Below are 21,102 nucleotides of genomic sequence, written 5' to 3' on the forward strand. Positions count from 1 at the left end.
AAACTCCATTAATATGATTGGCTTGTATGTTGTCTAGCTATCCGAGGAAACAGCTCCCTAGGCACCCTATATTACACGAGTGGGCAGGATCCCACACTAACTGGAAAGGAATATGGGAACAGATAGTCGGAAGCTCGTTTCAGCTAGATTGCATTCAATGACGGAAAGAATTCTTGTCAGGTCTGAAATCGAGTGTCACTGACTAGCTATGACACTCGTCTCCGCGCCACTGTCTACTATGATTTGTTTGCGATCTTTTAATATGGCTACGAGTGGTATACCATTCCTTGTAGACGCTTTGTACAGTATGGGGCCATTTCATGGTGTGACACACGATGGGAGTCACATTCTTCGAAGTTATAGTAGAATGGTTTTGAATATGTTTTTAACGGGACCATACTACTGGTTCATTGGTCCCTACATTTCATGAGAGAAACGCGTAAAAAGTTAAAGTGGGCACTTGCCTGCTCGAACTATATACGCCAAAGAGTTTAAAAAAAGGACGTGACAGTAATTGTCGCACTATAGGTAAAAGGAAATTGCGACAAACCAGGCAGCGTCGTGCACAACAAAGTGAGGGGGAGGGGGGGGGGGAGACAGTTAACCTGCGGTTGCATGGGTGGTACCCGCCGCAGGGGGAGGCTCTGCCCCTGAAAGTTGAGGAGAATTACAGTTTAGAGTAAAATCTGTTTTCCCCTCACGAAATTCAACACTGGGGCAGTGGCTGTCTCGCCATCCGCAAGCATCTGACATAGTACGGTAGGCAAGCGGAAAGCGTGCCGCAGATCGGCCAGCAGGGCGCACTCAACACGAACATGCCCTACAGTCGGTACGAGTAGACTACCGCAGATGCAGTGAGGAGGCTCCTCACAACGCAGGAGGAATTCTTCGGTGAGTCTCGTATAAGCAGTGCATAGTTGGCACAACACAATGGCATCTTTCCGAGAGGCCCGGAAATATATATGCCACAACTTAGCGGTCCCCGTAATCGCCTTTACCTTGTTTTCGGTCGCAGTAGCCTGCCACGCCGATTCCCAGAGACTCAAAATATCACGTCGAGGTCGTAATCCTGAGTTTGGACTCGGTATTCCGACGCCTAGTTGATCTCCTGCAGTGGTGTCTTCAGCCACAAGGTCGGCAAGTTCATTTTCTGGAGTGACTCCGTGGATCGGAAGTTACTGTAGGTTGGTGAACGCATCCTTTGAGTAGGCCGACGTGACGTCACGTATTGGATGCGGGAAGAGCATTTTTACCTTTCGGCAAGTATTAACTACTTATTAAGTTTGAGAACTGTACTAGATCATTGTTAAGGGTACGTCGTGTCTCCTTTCTGCCATTCTGTCACGTCTCCACGCCTTACTGCGAAGAATCCATAGAACCGACTGACACATCAATGCTATATGCCTTACGTCAGCGGTGGAGTGTTACATGACCGCCTGGTACAAATTCTACACAACGGCGACCAGCCAGTTCTTGTAAGAAGGTGACTAATAGTTTGTGCAGCGCCATACAACCCTTTAAACGAATCAGAAAGCCGTGCAAATCTGCAAAGTAACGGTTAATTAGTTTTCACATACCTTTGTTTAATTTGATTTATTTTCCTTACTAGCTTTCTTGTAATAATTCTTCTTCGGCAAGTACTCTGTTACTATATGACAACATTGTTTCCAAAAATCTCAAAGTTCTTGATCGATTTTCTTCGAAGTTTTACGCGATCGCGCTAACAAAGATTCGGACGGGTATAGCCTACACACAACTGTGATGAAGGTGTTTTGGTTTCTCGGGCGCTCAACTGCGCGGTTATCAGCGCCCGTACAAATTCCCATCCTTTACTCAGTCCAATTTCGCCACTTTTCATGAATGATGATGACATCTACATCTACACGACTACTCTGCAATTCACATTTAAGTGCTTGGCAGAGGGTTCATCGAACCACAATCATACTATCTCTCTACCATTCCACTCCCGAACAGCGCGCGGGAAAAACGAACACCTAAACCTTTCTGTTCGTGCTCTGATTTCTCCTATTTTATTTTCATGATCATTCCTACCTATGTAGGTTGGGCTCAAAATATTTTCGCATTCGGAAGAGAAAGTTGCTGACTGAAATTTCGTAAATAGATCTCGCCGCGACGAAAAACGTCTTTGCTTTAATGCCTTCCATCCCAGCCCGCGTATCATATCTGCCACACACTCTCCCCTATTACGTGATAATACAAAACGAGCTGCCCTTTTTTTTGCACCCTTTCGATGTCCTCCGTCAATCCCACCTGGAAAGGATCCCACACCGCGCAGCAATATTCTAACAGAGGACGAACGAGTGTAGTGTAACCTGTCTCTTTAGTGGACTTGTTGCATCTTCTAAGTGTCCTGCCAATGAAACGCAACCTTTGGCTCGCCCTCCCCACAATATTATCTATGTGGTCTCTCCAACTGAAGTTGTTCGTAATTTTAACACCCAGGTACTTAGTTGAATAGACAGCCTTGAGAATTGTACTATTTATCGAGTAATCGAATTCCAACGGATTTCTTTTGGAACTCATGTGGATCACCTCACACTCTTCGTTATTTAGCGTCAACTGCCACCTGTCACACCATACAGCAATCTTTTCTAAATCGCTTTGCATCTGTTACTGGTCTTCGGATGACCTTACTAGAGCGTAAATTACAGCATCATCTGCTAACAACCTAAGAGAACTGCTCAGATTGTCACCCAGGTCATTTATACAGATCAGGAACAGCAGAGGTCCCAGGATGCTTCCCTGGGGAACACCTGATATCACTTCAGTTTTACTCGATGATTTGCCGTCTATTACTACGAACTGCGACCTTCCTGACAGGAAATCACGAATCCAGTCGCACAACTGAGACGATACCCCATAGGCCCGCAGCTTGATTAGAAGGGGTGAGGACAACACAAACACCCAGTCATCTCGAGGCAGGTGAAAATTCCTGACCCCGCCGGGAATCAACCCGGGATGCCGTGCTCGGGAAGCGAGAACGGGACCGCGAGACCACGAGCTGCGGACCCTATACACTGAGGGCAGAAGTCACGGTATACCTTCTAAAATCGTGCTGGACCTTCTTGTTCCCGCCGTAGTGCAGCAGCTTAATGTGGCGTGGACTCGAGTCGTGTAAAGTGCCCTGCAGAAATAATAAGCTGGGGCTGGCTGGGCTGTTTTGAGGAAAGAGACCAAACTGCGAGGTCATCGGTCTCATAGGTTTAGGGAAGGACGGGTGATATCTGAAATTTGGTATTCTCAGCACACACTTGACACTGTGGATTTCCGAATATTTAATTCCGTAATGATTTCCGACATGGAGTGTTCCACGCGTCTGGCTCCAACTACCATTCCGCGTTCAAAGTGTTAATTCCCGCCGTGCGGCCACGTCGGAAACCTATCACCCTGGTACAAATGACAGCTCCGCCAATCCACTACCCTTTTATACCTTACCGCCGTCTGTGTACGTGCATATTGTTGTCCCATGACTTGTCACTTGAGAGTATATTTTTTTAACAGAAATGTACAGGTTTTCTGTTAAAGCCGACTGCGAGGAAGAAAATCTTGTGCTTTGCTGTGACTGTGCGTTTTCGTGGTGGTGTTAAATTCCTGTGGGACCAGACTGCTGAGGTCATCAGTCCCTACACTTACACACTACTTAAACTATGTAACTTAAGCTAAGGGCAAAACACACACACACACACACACACACACACACACACACACACACACACACACTCACACGCGCGCGCAAGGGGGAGGCCTAACCTTAGACAGGGGGAGCCGCGCGGACCATGAAAGGCGCCGTAGACCGCGCGCCGATGTTTTCGTTTTCTTTCCCGCAGTCACTTTCAAATACGATAGCGGGGCATGTAAGATATTAGATAAACAGTTTCTCCCATATTTATTCATCCTAAACTAACTTTAAAGAAAAATTGCATACACAACAGCCGCGCGGGATTAGTCTAGCGGTCTAAGGCGCTACAGTCATAGACTCTGCGGCTGATCCCGGCGGAGGTTCCAGTCCTCTCTCGGGCATGTGTGTGTGTGTGTGTGTGTGTGTGTGTGTGTGTGTGTGTGTGTGTGTGTGTTTTTGTACTTAGGATAATTTAGGTTAAGTAGTGTGTAAGCTTAGGGACTGATGACGTAAGCAGTTAAGTCCTATAAGATTTCACATATACGAACTTTTTTTGCACACACAACAAAATGCTGTTTTGTTTTCTTCCTCGCATTCAGTTTTAACAGAAAACAAGACAACTGTATTTATGCTCCATCGGCTTATGATTAGATTACTACAATGGAATCTGAATGCTCTGAAACTTATCCTAACCGTTCGCAACTATGCTAAATACTGCAACGGAAGCTACTATCTTCACAGATCTAGGAAAAAAAAATGGCTCTGAGCACTATGGGATTTCCGAGGTCATCAGTCCCCTAGAACTTAGAACTGCTTAAACCTAACTAACCTAAGGACATCACACACATCCATGCCCGAGGCAGGATTCGAACCTGCGACGGTGGCGGTCGCGCGGTTCCAGACTGTAGCGCCTAGAACCGCTCGGCCACCCCGACCGGCACAGATCTAGAAGCTGGAGAGGTCTCTCTCATACCCCTATACGAATGATCTCAACACGTTAACCTATTCATCTGAAGCAACTTCGACTCTCAATCAAGGTTTCGTTGTCAACAACAAACAACTCTCATGGTCAGAGACAGTGGGGAAGAGTAAATGGACAGAGGCGGGGCTAAATGGACAGGGAGGAGGAGGAGGAGGAGCAGCAGCAGAAGATGGAGGGCAGTAGGGAAGGAGAGATGGACAAAGGAGTGGAGGAGGTGAGAATATATATCCAATTCCCATAAATATTTAGCAAATGTGAAGAAGCATCGCCGAGTTCGCTAGTTAACTATAAAACAAAATGTGTTAGATAAATAATTTCTTTCTCTCTCTCTCTCTCTCTCTCTCTCTCTCTCTCTCTCTCTCTCTCTCTAGTTCGGATCAAATCAACGGAGATGCGGCGCGTAGACATGGCGTTGTTTGTGTGGCCGAAAACGTCGCGTTGCGGCGCGCCAGACGGCCAAGGAGCGAAAGCCAAGGCGAGTGAGTGAGCGGCTGCTCCCTTGAGAGGCGGAGGCCCAGCCGTCGGCCTCCACGGGCCAAGGCCGCGCCGCACGCGCGCAGACTTGGCGGGAAAACGCGCTGGGGCCACGCCCGCCGCTGCCGCCTTCTCACGTCGCTTCATAAGCCACACGCCCTCGCAATACCTCGCGCTCTGTTCCTCAATACTCTACTAATTTCAGATCGATCTTGTCTCAGTCATCACCCAGCATTCTTCTGTAGTGCCACACTTCGAAAGCTTCTTTTCTGTTCTTGTCTAAACTGTTTATCGCGCACGTTTCACTTCCATACAAGCCTAGATGCCAAATTAATGTCTTCAAAAAAGACTTCCTGACAATCTACATTCGATGTTAACAAATGACTTCTTCAGAAACGCTTGTCTTGCCATTGCCAGAAACAGTTTATATCCTCTCTACTTCGGCTATCATCAGTTATTTTGCTCTGCAATTACGAATACTTATCTACTGCTTTTAGTGTCTGTTTTACTAATATGAATCTTTCAGAATCGACTGATTTAATTCGTCTCCATTCCATTACCCTTTTTTGGCTTCGTTGATGTTTATCTAATATTGTCCTTTCAAGACACTTCCATCCCGTTCAACTGCTCTTCCAAGTCTTTTGGTGTCATACGGAATTTATGTCATCGGCAAACCTCACTGTTTTTATTTCTCCTATCTGAACTTTAAATCCTTCTCCAAGTTTTTCTTTGGTTTCCTTTACTGCTTGCTCTATGTACAGGGGATAGACAAAATAATGCGAACAGTGGTGGTAATGGGATGGTTGTGTCTGACGGTCAACAACGCAGCTAAGGCACGTGCCACGCTGGACTGTGCGTGTTCAGTACGGACTAGGCATCAGCGCAGATTCTTTACGAGTAGTTCACACTTCATACTCGCATTCAGAGAACGAGGCCGACGTGCAGTGAAAGACCTAACAGAGTTCTAAAGAGGGCAGATTGTGGGGGCTCGATTAGCTGGAGCATCAGTAACCAACACAGCCAACTTACTGAATGTTCCAAGAGCGACTGTCAACGATAATGACAGCCTACACAACACACGGGAAGACATCATAGTTTAAACGTAATAGTAGGGGCAAATCGAAACTAAATGACAGAGCATCATACGCTAACACGAATTGTGTCAATTCAAAACAAAACTACGACGGCTAAGGTAACTGCAGACATCAATAGTCATCTTCAAGACCCGCTATCTATCGACACTGTCCGCCGAGAACGCCATAAAGCGAATATTCGAGGACGAGCTGCTATACCGAAACCATTAATGACGACAACCAATTCAAAGAAGCGTAAAACCTGGTGTGAGGAGCATAAATCCTGGACGGCTGATCCGTGGAATCACGTCATATGGTCGGACGACTCATCATTTTCGAAATTTCTAACATCGGGCCAGGTTTACGTCTGGAGAACGCCAAAAGAAGCCTACAATCTTGATTGCTTGATTCCAACGGTTAAGCATGGAGGTGGAAGCGTAAATGGTATGGACAGCCATATCCTGGTATTCTGCTGGTCCCATCATTACTCTCAAAGGCCGTGTTACAGCCAACGATTATGTGAACATTTTAGGTGATCAGGTGCAGCCCATGATTCAAATGTTGTTCCCCAAAAATTAATGCGATATTTCAGGACCAAAAGCACCCATTCATACAGCCAGGACAGTACAATCGCGGCATGAGGAGCATGCAACTGAACTGCAGCGTCTTCCCTGGCCAGCACATTCCCCGGACTTTAACATTATCGAACCCTTGTTGGCGGTATTGGAGCGCAGACTCCAGGACAGATTCCGCATCCCTCGTCATACAGGAGTTAGAGGAGATTCTGATCGAAGAGTGGCATAACATTCCACCGGAGACTATACAATCATTACATGCCAGTATTCAAAGAAGAACTGCAACTGTATTAAGGGCAAATTGGGGTCCGACTCATTAATAAAGTGACCGTAGCAGCAGCGCGGTTCCGGACTGAAGCGCCTAGAACCGCTCGGCCACAGCGGCAGCCTTCCTTTAAGTACTTGTCTTCTTGTTGTTTTCAGTCTGAAGACTGGTGCAGCTCTATGCTGGTCTATTCTTGCAAGCCTCTTCATCTCTCCGTAACCACTGCAACCTATATCTGAACGTTCTTATCGCATTCTATCCTGTCTCCCTCTACAGCTCTACAGTTTTTCGCCGCCCCCCCTCCCTCCCCCGGCCACCCATCCCTATGCAACAGATCTCCAAATGCTTTAGGATGCGCCCTGTGAACTGATACCTTCTTTTAGTCAAGTTGAGCGTCAAGTTTATTTCTTCCCCAGTTCCATTCAGTACCGCTTCATTAGCTATCCAAATCACCCGTCTATAATCTTCAGCATACTCCCGAAGCTTCTATTCTCTTATCTGAACCGTTCATTGTCCACGTTTCACGTCCAACGTGCCTTACTTTCTCATTTAATGAGGAAATAACGTATTTCTCGACAAATAGCTCCGGGTCACTCGCCCCTAGTCAATATGCATTACATGTTCTGCTTTCTTCAAACTAGCACCGAATTCCATACACTGTCCGGCGGGGCAGAATGACAGGACGTTTCGAGAAGACTTTTTTTTTTATTTTTTTTTTTTTACAGGCGTTGGGGGCAGCTGCCTCCCTTATCTCCAGCTGGATACTTCGAACTCTGAATAAAGTTATAGTTTGTAAAATGCTTGGCATTCCAGACCTCCCATTTGATTTTGTGATCTCTCATTTACGCTTAAAGCATTTTTTTATGCCCAACCATGAGTTAAGATGTTCGTTTATTCAGCGTGGCCCAGGAGGAATTTCAAACATTAAAAGATATGACAGGAACAATCGTTCGAATCAAAATAGTCTGCTTAGTAAACATGAACTGACGTGCACACCATAAGAACTATGAGTACTTCATCCTCGCTACTATGAAACATCTCTTCTACTGAAAAAAAACTCGTACCTATTAAAGTATATATATTAGAGCCCACGTTTAGTAGGCTTTTTGCTTCGAATGATCATTCGTGTCATATCCCCGAATATTGAACATTCCTCCTGCGACGCCCTGTGTTTTCAGTACAAGTATTTTCATGATATTTTACACTAGTAAATCAAGTATTCAGGATAAGACCTATCTGTTCAGGGTATAAACTAAGTTCTTTACCGGTGCCGTTATTTACACTACTGGCCATTAAAATTACTACACCACGAATGTGACGTGCTACAGACGCGAAATTTAACCGCCAGGAAGAAGATGCTGTGATATGCAAATGATTAGCTTTTCACAGCATTCACACAAGGTTGTCGCCGGTGGCGACACCTACAAAGAGCTGACATGAGGAAAGTTTACAACCGATTTCTCATACACAAACAGCAGTTGACCGGCGTTACCTGGTGAAACGTTGTTGTGATGCCTCGTGTAAGGAGGAGAAATGCGTACCATCACGTTTCCGACTTTGATAAAGGTCGGATTGTGGCCTATCGGGATTGCGGTTTATCGTATCGCGACATTGCTGCTCGCGTTGGTCGAGATTCAATGACTGTTGGCAGAATATGGAATCGGTGGGTTCAGGAGGGTAATACGGAACGCCTTGCTGGATCCCAACGGCCTCGTATCACTGCAGTCGAGATGACGGGCATCTTATCCGCACGGCTGTAACGGATCGTGCAGCCACCTCTCGATCCCTGAGTCCACAGATGGGGCCGTTTGCAAGACAACAACCATCTGCACGAACAGTTCGACGACGTTTGCAGCAGCATGGACTATCAGCTCTGAGACCATGCCTGCGGTTACCCTTGACACTGCATCACAGACAGGAGCGCCTGCGATGGTGTACTCAACGACGAACCTGGGTGCACGAATGGTAAAACGTCATTTTTTCGGATGAATCCAGGTTCTGTTTACAGCATCATGATGCTCGCATCCGTGTTTGGCGACATCGCGGTGAACGCACATTGGAACCGTGTATTCGTCATCGCCATAATGGCGTATCACCCGGCGTGATGGTATGGGGTGCCATTGGTTACACGTCTCGGTCACCTCTTGTTCGCACTGACGGCACTTTGAACAGTGGACGTTACATTTCAGATATGTTACGACCCGTGGCTCTACCCTAATTCGATCCCTGCGAAACCCTACATATCAGCAGGATAATGCACGACCGCATGTTGCAGGTCATGTACGGGCCTTTCTGGATACAAAATGGTTCAAATGGCTCTGAGCACTATGGGACTCAACTGCTGAGGTCATTAGTCCCCTAGAACTTAGAACTAGTTAAACCTAACTAACCTAAGGACATCACAAACATCCATGCCCGAGGCAGGATTCGAACCTGCGACCGTAGCGGTCTTGCGGTTCCAGACTGCAGCGCCTTTAACCGCACGGCCACTTCGGCCGGCTTTCTGGATACAGAAAATGTTCCACTGCTGCCCTGGCCAGCGCCTTCTCCAGATCTCTCACCAACTGAAAACGTCTGGTCAATGATGGCCGAGAGCAACTGGCTCGTCACAATACGCCAGTCACTACTCTTGAACTGTGGTCTGGTGTTGAAGCTGCATGGGCAGCTGTACCTGTACACCCCATCCAAGCTCTGCTTGACTCGATGCCCAGGCGTATCAATGCCGTTATTACGGCCAGAGGTGGTTGTTCTGGGTACTGATTTCTCAGGATCTATGCACCCAAATTGCTTGAAAATGTAATCACATGTCAGTTCTAGTATAATATATCTGTCTAATGAATACCCGTTTATCATCTGCATTTCTTCTTGGTGTAGCAATTTTAATGGCCAGTAGTGTAGAAATTATGATTGTGTAAATTGTGCCTCCAGTTAAAGGTGTGGCGCAGCCTTCGTCTGTGACTTGGGTCCGGTTAAGAATAGTTCCGTTACCCGAGTAGTGTACGAGCATACGAAGTCGGTGCGCGCCGGCAGCTGCCGCCGTGGGAGGCAGGGCCACGCGCGCGCGACGTGGTGAGGCGTCGAGTGCCGACTCAGCAGCTGCAGCGTCCTGCGTTGCCAGCGCAGCCACGCCTCTGTCCGCGCACCGACGGCAGGGGCGCCGAACAGGTAGGATTAGCGACCGGCCCAGCTGGGCTCATCCAACACCACAGCGCTGTCTAGGAGGCTAGTTTCTCCTTTAATTAATCTGGTCTTTGGCCAAAGCTCTGCTTCTAAAGAGCGTCAGCCAATGTCCATCTTCTCATACTCCTATTCTACATCTATACTTCGCTTGCCCTCTTATGGTGTGCGGCGGAGAGTACTACGTGTAGCCGCGTGTAATTTTCGGCCTTTCCTGTTCCAGTCGCAAATGGTAAGCGGGAAGAAGGAGTGTTGTCAAGCCTTAAGACCTCCAATTTTTCCTTCGCGTGTATCTTGTAGGAAGCAATAAGAATACGGAGGTGTTTTAATTTGATAAATGTCTACCGTCCAAAGGTGCACGTTCTGCCCTAAGTTCATCCGTTTATCAGTTTCGCCAACAAGACCAGTAAAACAAGCCACTACACCTACAATCCCCATGCCGCCTCGTTGTGTGTAAGTGGAAGTACTTCGTGTTCCACATTCACATTACCCTGTTCGTCGTGAACCGAGTGTGGAAAGAACAAGATTTGGTAATCTGTGGCGTGAGTTATAATTTCTAATTTTAACTTCGTCTTCTCAACTTATGCAGGAGAAAGCAATATGTCTGTTGTTGACTCTTCTCAGAGTCAAGTGTAACTTGAGTTCGGTGAGCTGCTTCGTAAGACTTTTGCATTCACTGAATTAACCTGTGTCAAATTGCACTGCTTTCCTTTAGACCTTTCCTGTTCCCTCTCTCAATCCTATGTGCCGCGGGTTACCCGCCCGGACATCTGCGCGCGCTGAAACGCCGCTTCCGGCAGGAGATGGGCCGGCCCCGGGACGAATGCGCCCAGAGGATTAACGACGAGACTCGGCGTGTCGGCCAGCTTTGATGTGATTTTCAGGCGGTTTCCCACACCCCACTACGAGAACACCGGACTGGTACCCACGTCACGCCTCAGTTACACGGTTCGCAAACCACGGCTTTCGTTCACTTTCGCATGAATAACACTACACGCAGACAGTTGGGGTACACACATTACGTCCCGGGGGTAGCTGGGTGTTGACAGGAATGGCATCTGGCCACCCCTTAAACTAACCATGCAAAATCCGTTAATTCCACGCCGAACCTCCACCGACGCGGGACAAAGGTACAAGAAAAAGAAGAACCTTATCTGGTACGGGTTTCAAACTGACGAGAACAATTTTCAGGGACTAGGCGAACGTGGGTTTTGTAAGCTACCTCCACCGCAGGTGGACTACACTCGCTGAAGATTTTTCCAATGAATCTCGATCTGACACGATTTTACTAGGATTTGATTTGTACGTTCTTTCCGCCTTAAGTCAGCCCGTGCGCCCGCTTCCGGTGATGATCTCCAATCGTGTAATATAAAAGGACGGTTCTTTCGACGTATGTATACGGAATATGTTCCATTAGTATACAGTGAGGGTGAACAGCGATTCCCTACACCAAGCGTCAGTCCTATGCTCATTTTCCTGCATTTCATTGTAATTTTCTTGCGTTGCCACTTCTGTGTGCAATGGCTTCGTGGAGCACCCAACATGCAATGGCTTCGTGGAGCACCCAACACTACCTACTCGGTCTTTTATTTATAGGACCATTACTGTTAGCAATATAATACACCCTTGATGTACATACGATGCTACCTTTACGTCTGAATATTTGTCTCCAGTAAGAATGAGAAGCTGTATTCTATTTGCCTATAGCTCGTCAGATTCTGTACGTTCGAAATATTACGAGACAATGTGGAACTTCAGCTAACGACTTTCGAAAGTTCAGGAAATAATGTCAAGGTGTGCCTCGTGGACAGACAAAGTGAGCTGAGTTTCGTAAAGTAGTTGCTGGGAGAATTTACGCCTCCCCGATAGCCGTAAAAATATTCCCGAATTTAATAACAAACTCGCCTAGACATCTGCAATTTTGGTGTTCGTGCGCAAGAAGCTTTCACTCCGCTGTTCAGTGGAAGATTCATGCCGAAAACAATCCCTAGGCTATGACGAAGCCGTTCCTAAGAATCCTTTTCTAGGAGTTCTAATGCAGGGAATCAAATCACTAAATAGCATGTAGTGGAGTAAAAATTACTAAGAACACCAAGAGATGACCATAAAACAATAGCTGAAAATGTACGAATGAGGCAGAGAGGGGAAATTATGAACACGAATAAAAATAAAACAACAACAATAGAAATGTGATCCTGACTGCATATATTTTATGCAGGGATGCACACTGTAAGAGTGACAAGAACCTGCAACAGATTCATGACCAGTGTCTGTAGTACAGGCAGCTTGTGAGCGACCTTTCAACACATCCTGACTGTACAATTGACCACAACCTCCATAAAATGGATCTGAACTTGTCCAGACAGGTAAATTATACGATCAGAACCCTCTAACGCAGCAAATTTTGTTTTTGTATCGAAAGTATCAGGGATGTAATCAATTATGCTGTGTAAATTTTTGTGTTAACGAGTCGAGCAGAATGATACGACGTCCACGAACCTAAAACCCTAATATTGCATGCGTTGTGTAGTAATCAAGAAAGGAGTGAATAAAGCAAATCAAGACATAAATATAACACGAACTGCATTGACATGAGAGAGAATTAAAGAAAAAATTTCTTATATCATTAAGGCATGTTAAGCAATTCTTTTATATAGATATGACCCGAAAGAATTATACCGTTGACACTGCGTTATTGTTACCGCCTTCAGTTAGAAGACTGGCTTGATGCAACTCTCGATGTTAGTCTCATGAAATTCTTTTCATCTCTGAAGAACTACAGTAACATACATCTCTCTGAACCTACTTACTGTATTCGACCCTTTGCCTCTTTCTAACACCCCCACCCCTACCCCCTTCTCTACTAAATCGACGATTCATCATGCCTCAGCCAACTGATCCTTCTCTTCGTCAACTTGTGTCACAATTTTCTTCCTCCAATTCGGTTCAGTATCTCTCCATTAGTTATTCGATCAAACATCTATTTTCAACAAACTTCTGTAGTTCAGCTATCCTCCTCTCGTCTTTTCTGATGATCGTCACGGTTCAGTTCCGTACAAAGCTCACTCCATATAAACACCTCCAAGTAAGACTTCCTGACTTGGAGATTAACAAATTTCTTTCCCAGACATGCTTTCTCTGCTATTATCTGTCTGCATTTGATATCTTCTTGACTTCGGCCATCAGCTATTTTTCTGCCCAGATGGTATCTCATCTGTGTGCTTTAAAGTGGCTCATTTCCCGCATCTAATTCTGTCAGCACAATCTCATCTAATTCGAGTAGTTTCCATTAGCCTAGTTTTATTTTTGTTCATGCCCTTCTTATAACCTCTATTCCGGACACCATCCACTTCGTTCAACCGCTATTCCAAGTCCTCTGTCGTCTCTGAGTATGAGCTGCACGAGAAATAAAGCAAATCAGACTGAAGATGGAGCATTTGCTGACGTGCTCTAGTGGAGAGTAATGTCTCGTGCAGCGGAATTCTTACAGATAGTTGAATCCGCCAATTTAATGAGGACATCGTAAAGAGAACTGGAGTGCTGAGCCACGGGAACTGGAGGACTACAAGCGGGGGCTTGGGAAGATCGACAAAACCGTCTATTGAGATGGAGAGGCAGTTGCGGCGACAACAGTCCATTACCACAACCGCCCCCAATGAATGGCTTCGGATGACGCCATAGGTGGGTGCTCGCACTGTGCCCCTGAAACCAAGTTGACAAGCAGAGGCGGCGTGAATGACGGTGCCTCGGATTGGGGTCCAGCGGCTGCGGGCCGTGGCTGGAACTCCAAGGTGAGCGATCCATTAGCATGGAACCGGCGCGCCGCGGGCCCTGCCCGGCAATGAACCCTGCCGGCGCCGCCCACCGCCAAGGTCACCCTCACCTGCCGCACCGCGCATGCGCCAGCTTTTAAAACGCTCCTTTGTCCAAAGCCAATACTTACCACACAGTTAAATAGCCAACTGCTCGGCGCCGCAGCGACAACTCGTTAGCAAAACCTTACACTACCTACAAAAGCCACAGGGTGCACACGAGGTCGACTCGACTGTTAGAGGTACTGCCTGGATAGGCCTGCCGATTAACGCAACCGTCAGTGTTTGAGACAGTCCTAGACAATTTCAACCCGGAAGTTGTACAGCATGTTGCACTCCATTGCAGGGTCAACTAACATCCCGTCGGAAACACTTGCTACATGGCGAAACTGTTTTAGTTACTGCCTTTCTGCCAGCAATAGCACAGAGTTTATAATGTAGGGACGCAGAGACACAGGTATTTTGACTAGGGCTGGCAAGGAGGGCGGAGGAATGCCGGGACTGATCAGCGGATACGGGCACCAACTGCGAAAGGCTAAGGAGTGTTTATGTTCCTAACCAAGTTTTGGATAAAAAAAAAGTGCTGCTCGTAGTGAGAATGAGTTGTGAATGTACAACACCAATTAGTTTTTACAACACCTATACTGGCAATTATCTAAACTTTAAAAAACTTAATCCAGTATAATCTGACTGGAAGGTTCGAAAGTGAGAAAAACGTCTGTGGAACAAACTACTGACGGTATATATTTACAGCTGCGAAACATCGACAAGCCAAGCTAGCGACATACGAATCGATGCTGTATCATATATACCACGGACGGAAAAAGGAACGAATGCTACATTCGTGTTAAAGAGACCCAGGTCGGAAAGCTCTTACAGACCGTAGTGAGCCAAGTAAATTCCAAGGGTCCGCTGCCACATTGCCGGGTGAGACGCTCAAGAAACATAACAAGACAAAAACAAAAATAATAAAAATCCATACCAGAGACCAATACGATGAATGAAATCAGATCATCGTGGAAAAATAGATTAATCCGTTGTCAAAGCACGATCATTGCGAAAGGCGCAGTTTTAACTGTGGTAGAGAAATATGGTGATCACGTTGCTCCAGAACGATTTACGTTGACTTGGTACATATATCTTTTATAAAGCAATCCTCAAAATACCACAGAAGTCCAAACAAATGTATTCTTGAATGGAACGAATTATATGACATATGGAACCAATAATTTTCTAATATCTCAATCTTGCATCCAACATAGATCCCATTCCACAAGAAAGGCCGGCCGGAGTGGCCGAGCGGTTCTAGGCGCTGCAGTCTGGAACCGCGCGACCGCTACGGTCGCAGGTTCGAATCCTGCCTCGGGCATGGATGTTTGTGTTGCCCTTAGGTTAGTTAGGTTTAAGTAGTTCTAAGTTCTAGGGGACTGATGACCTGAGAAGTTAGTCCCATAGTGCTCAGAGCCATTTGATTTGAACCACAAGAAAGAGCACGCGCAATCAACAAACACTCTCTCCAAATATTCCAATCAACAAACCATCTCTCCAAATATTCCACAAGAGGAGGCCATTAGCAATAGCTAGTGCTGACACAGATGGGTTAAATAATAGGCCGTGAGCACATTGAAATAAACCAAGGTTATTCTCTAAGGAACCAAATGGAAATTGCGCATAACTAATTATTCAACACTAATGTAAAGGTGGCTGGATAGGAATTGAACACGAGGCCAGTCCCTTGGGCATTTATATTACTAAAAATCTTCGTCGAAGACCATTAACATCTATTCTAAAATAATTTTACTGTATCGTCACGATGACTTTTCATAACTGAAACTTAGTCCCGAATTTTACAGAAGTTGTGTAAAAAATCTTTGAAAGCGGAAACGAGTCTGATGCAATGAACAACCTTGTTCGTCCCCATTGAGAAGGCACCTCACAAAACCTCAGCTATTACGCTACTTATGTGTGTCAAAAGATTGGAATGTGGCAACCATTTACGAAATGCCGTCCAAGTAAGTACATTCGGCCGGTGTTACATTAAAATAGCCTATTCAATACTTTCTTGTGAATCTCTTTAGCACTGTAGAGCCTTGGGCGAGGTGTAAAAACAGGCACTTTGTCCTGCTTTTTAAAACATTTTAAAATATTGTCTGACTCGAGTAGAGCACTTATTTTCAACATATTTTTCGTAGTGCTATTTTACGCGCTTTCGTGAATATTAGCTGAGGAATAGAAATAACTGGTATTAATCGTTTTACGCCTATCATTCAGTGGAGTTGTTAAGGTAAAAAAGTGCGTGGTTCGTAAGGAGACATCACGTAGCACTAATATCTGGCACCTCTACGATACAGCAAACGACTCAAGTACTTTTAACATTTTGGTTATTCTTTCCGACCCGTTTCCAACTGTCGGTTAACAGGCATGCATCAGAAACACCGCACATTCAATTTGCTTCTTACGTCAATATATTGGTTCAAATGGCTCTGAGCACTATGGGACTCAACATCTGTGGTCGTAAGTCCCTTAGAACTACTTAAACCTAACTAACCTAAGGACATACACACACATTCATGCCCGAGGCAGGATTCGAACCTGCGACCGTAGCGGTCACGCGGTTCCAGACTGAAGCGCCTTTAACCGCACGGCCACACCGGCCGTCAATATATTACGCCTGGCCCCCATCAGTTGACATGTAGCTGCGGAGGTAAGAACTGTGCGTAAATTTCCTTCCAAGACAAAAACAATCTTCTATGTTTAAAAAAAAAAAAAAAAAAAAAAAAGCCCCAGAGGAACACAATTACCACGGCAGACTCTTCTCACGCAGACATATTTTACCTGACCAATATTAATATTTAAACTCAAAAACTTAACTTGAATCCAATCATCAGTCGACTGTTTCCTTGGAAACATTTGCTGAGCAACGGGCAAGAAAAAAGAAAAACGACTCATGCGTACGCAACAAAGCACATGAAACTATGGGGCAACAGAACGGTTAAAAATGAGACATGCGAATTGCTTCAATAATGTTGGAGCAACAATAATTCCCCGCATGCGTACAGACTATCCTACGAGTGAGCCCGATTGTACACAGGTTATACGCTGTCAGCGCCAAATTTTTTTTTTTAATATTAGAATAGCAACAAAAGTATTCACCTGCCTATCACTTACAAAAAGTCGAGTAGACGAAACAAACATTTTCTACACGACTTGGACCGACACTTATGGTAGAAACGAGCCCAACAGATTATCTGCTCTTGTGTCGCTCTTTAGCGTTTCATATTTTAAATTACACAGGCAGTGAAACCAACCACTTAGGGCAATAGAGCGCTATTATTGCAAGGTATGTTTTCTGCATTTAAATCTAGCCATGTAAAAAGAACGTGAAAGTAGAAATGATTTAGACGTCTAATGCTACGCGAGATAATAAGCGACTTCCTAATATTACGAATACAAAATTCATTAAGTGTTACATGTAAAACGCTTCAGCCTAGATAGGCATCGAATCTGGATTTGGCGGTACATTTTTGACTGCTACGCGGCGTGTGTGTAATAACCAGCGGCTTATCGAACACGCCCCCCAGCAACGCCCACGCCAGCCCCTCCCACGAGCTTAACGCATGTGGCGGGCTGCCTAAATGCGTTGCAGTCCTGCTCTCACGATCTGTTTTCGACCGTCACATAATCAACTCCCTGCCCCGAAAACTGCTTCTGAAGGAGTTTCTGGGCAGAAGACGGATACTGACGAGTCACCCAACACCCTCGAGAATTTTGTGGATTAATGCTGAAATTGCGATTATTATTATATTGTAAAGGAAACCGAAAAGATGCTAACAGTGATGGTCGAAATAATTAAGTTTAGCTACTGAGAAACCATGAAGCATATCAGTTACAAATGTGGAGCCTCACTACGGAGATCGTCGTGTACAATATAAATCTGACGTTAAACAGATTATCATTATAATTGTAAAATTTTGTTTTTGGATAACAAACACATTCCAAGCGTTAAGTTTCATTAGAACTACACTTAAAACAGTACCGATACTTCCGAGGTAATACCTGGTACAAGCATCTACGATCTAGAGCTAAATTCAGCGCAATTAATTCTCAGAACTCACCTGTATGTGTTCGAAGATGGGCCTTCAGATGCGAACTCTTTCCGTATACTTTGTCGCAGCCGTCGAAGTCGCATCTGTGGACCTTCCGGGCGAGGGCAGCTGCGGTGTTGGCGGCCCGGCTGCTGGGCCTGCTACCGCCGCCGCTGCTGGGGGCTTTGCGACCCGCCCCCTGCCGGCCACTACCGCCGTTACCGGCCGGACGCTTTGTGCGCACAGACGACGAAGATGACGCGGCATCGTTCATATCCACCTCGCACACAACTTCCTCCTCTTCTTCATCGATCATCAATTCGTCGGCTGCGCTGCTACCCCCGTCATCGTCACTGGGAACGTTGGGCACAGGTTCCTGTTTGATACTTGTTAAATCCGTCAGAATCCGCGCTACCATATACAACTCGGGGGCGGACCCCGCCGAGCTAGGCGACGCAGCCCCAGCCGTTGCGACAGCCGCCTCCGGTTCCCACAGTCCAGAACCGGGTACCTTGTCCACAATGACGGCAGCTCCACGATGTGGAGACAAGTCCAGAGGCACTGACGAGGCATTCCAGTTACCTCCGTTACCGTTGAATTTAGAATTAGACATAGCTATTAGGCATTGTGCCGCGAAGTTTATGTCCTGATCCATATCGAGATCTTCTTGCTCGATACGGGTGGAGTTGCTCGGCTGCAGCGTGGCGGCGGGAGGTGAACGGGGTCGGCTGTGAATCTCTGCGTTCTCACGAGTCAGCCCTCGACAGGGCTCTGCGCTGCTTTCCTTTGTTCGGCTGCGGCGTACTCGTGCTCATCCCTCCCTGCCGCGCCGATAGTGCGCACAACCTTCCCCTCCCGCGACGGTCGCACGACTGGCCTGGCGAGCGCCATGCCCCTTGAACAGGGCCCGCCGAACCTCTGCGCACGGCCACTGCGCATATCACGTGATCGTAGCGAGCGCACCATGCATTGGCTGAGACATCTGTCGGCCAGCATTCAAAGTAAACGTCGCGCTGCGTTTGGAAACGAAGGGATGTATCCACCCGAAACTTGTAAACATTAATATCATGCTACATCCAAAATATCGTACGTAAATAACGTAAGTTTTTTAACGCTACACTATTGTTATCGAAATAAACGCAACCATGGTCTATTCTTTTAACGAACATTGCTGCGTAAATGGTGATACACAATTGTTCAATTAACCAAAATCAAAAAAACACGAGTGGTGATTTTATCGCTTCTTACGCAGATAATAACTCTCCATTTTAAAATGAAGTATGTAGTATCAATTGTAAGCCGTTTCTGTATCATAACAGAATATATTAGCATATGGAATAAAACGCAATTTTATGTTTCTTTCTAAGGTCTAGTGGTATTTGACGCCTTACTACCTCTGTTGCTAAATAACAAACGTGAAACTGAAGTTATTATTACAGCCAAATTGTTAGTTGGAAACTATGTTTTAGAGCAAATGACATATACATATCATCTACAGTGATTACTCTTTGACATAAAGCCTCTACGTAGAGTACACTAAGTCTATTATTGTCGTCTAAACCCCCGCCCCGAAACGTCCTTAGAACAGTTTCTCCATTTTGTTGACAATGCATTTTATTTATCATTTAGCACCCCTTGAGAACAATGTCTTACAAATTCTTCCCATGAATTCACCTTTGCATTCTCAAAATATCAGACACAGATAAACTTTACTGGGTCAAAAAAACATTCTATCGGTGTCTCTCTAAAAGAAATCGTCGCATATACAGAGATTTCTGTAACCTAGACCCTTTGCTCGAAGACTGCTCAAACATACTCGATCATCGGTGGACTAATTCAACGCGTGCATTCGGACCGTTCAAACAGCTTGAGACTTGGTCCATTTTCTGTCATGAAATTTTGTGCATTCCAAAAAGCACACATGCTTGGGCCTATGAACAATTGTGGAGACTTGTACAAGCAAACGTCCATTGTGAGGCAATCTTCACAGACGGAGCGGCATGGAGCGAATCAGTCGCAAACTGCTGGAAACGTTTTCTTCAAGCGCATGAAAGACAACCTTGTTACATGAGCATGAAATCGGGAGCGTATCGAGTTGAGACAACGACGGATGTTGCACAGTATGATTATAATTAAACTATCAAAACGCTGTATAAATAGCACCACAGGTCAGAATGATGTTAAATTGCAACGGAATATTATCGGAGAAGAGGGAAAACGTATACAGAAGAAAAAATAGTGTGAAAATTGATCAATAGATGGCGCCGTATGTGTCAGAATACGTAAATGAAAACATCTGCGACGCGCACGACCCATTGACAAGCGGAGTACACGGCTTTTCCTCCATTCGCGTTTGCGATGCCCGCCAAGACTATCTCAATGCAGTATCGCGCTCTGCTTGTAAATCTGTATAACAAGAATCATGGCTGTGCACACGTCGCTCTGCAGGAGTTCCGGACACAGAAGGGTTTGAAAATAGGTGTTGGTCCCATGACTGCCGTGGGTCTGATGAAAATGATTTGGAAATTCGAAAATAGGGGTTCTTTTGATGTGCAACCTGGTAAAGGGAGGAAACGAATTGATTCGACGTCAGTGGAAGCAGTGGCCACAGCAATGCAGGAGGAGACGAGTGATGATGGTGTGCAAACGTGTAGTGCACGGAGAATTGCCCGAACATTGGACATATCCGTGAGCACGGTGAGTAAAATCCTACGAAACATACTTCTTTGCTATACATTCAAAATTACCCATGTGTACGAGTTGCTTCCTGTTGACCAGCCAGCAAGAGAGACCTTTGCTCTGGAATTTCTTCCTTGCATGGAAGTGGACAGTGATTGGCCGTGGAAGATTTTGTGGACAGATGGAGCCTACTTCCATCTGACAGGATATGTCAATAAAGAGAATTGTCGAATATGAGCAACGGAAAATCCACACGAAAATCAACCACTACCACTTCATCCTGAAAAGGACACTGTGTGGTGCGGGTTTACGGCATCATTTATCATAGGGCCATATTTTT

General features: G+C 45.8%; 1 protein-coding gene across 1 annotated transcript in view; it reads right to left on the reverse strand.

Moving 5' to 3' along the window:
* Nucleotides 1-18,941, reverse strand: part of LOC126412125 (Krueppel-like factor 16) — a 268,092-nt gene extending 249,151 nt beyond the window's left edge. The window contains exon 1 of the mRNA XM_050081565.1: nt 18,114-18,941. Coding sequence (XP_049937522.1) covers nt 18,114-18,738 — 625 coding nt within the window. The 5' untranslated portion in view covers nt 18,739-18,941. The remainder of the gene's footprint in view (nt 1-18,113) is intronic.
* Nucleotides 18,942-21,102: the final 2,161 nt, after the last annotated feature.

The sequence above is a fragment of the Schistocerca serialis genome, chromosome 7, assembly GCF_023864345.2.
Source record: "Schistocerca serialis cubense isolate TAMUIC-IGC-003099 chromosome 7, iqSchSeri2.2, whole genome shotgun sequence".
Lineage (NCBI taxonomy): Eukaryota > Metazoa > Arthropoda > Insecta > Orthoptera > Acrididae > Schistocerca > Schistocerca serialis.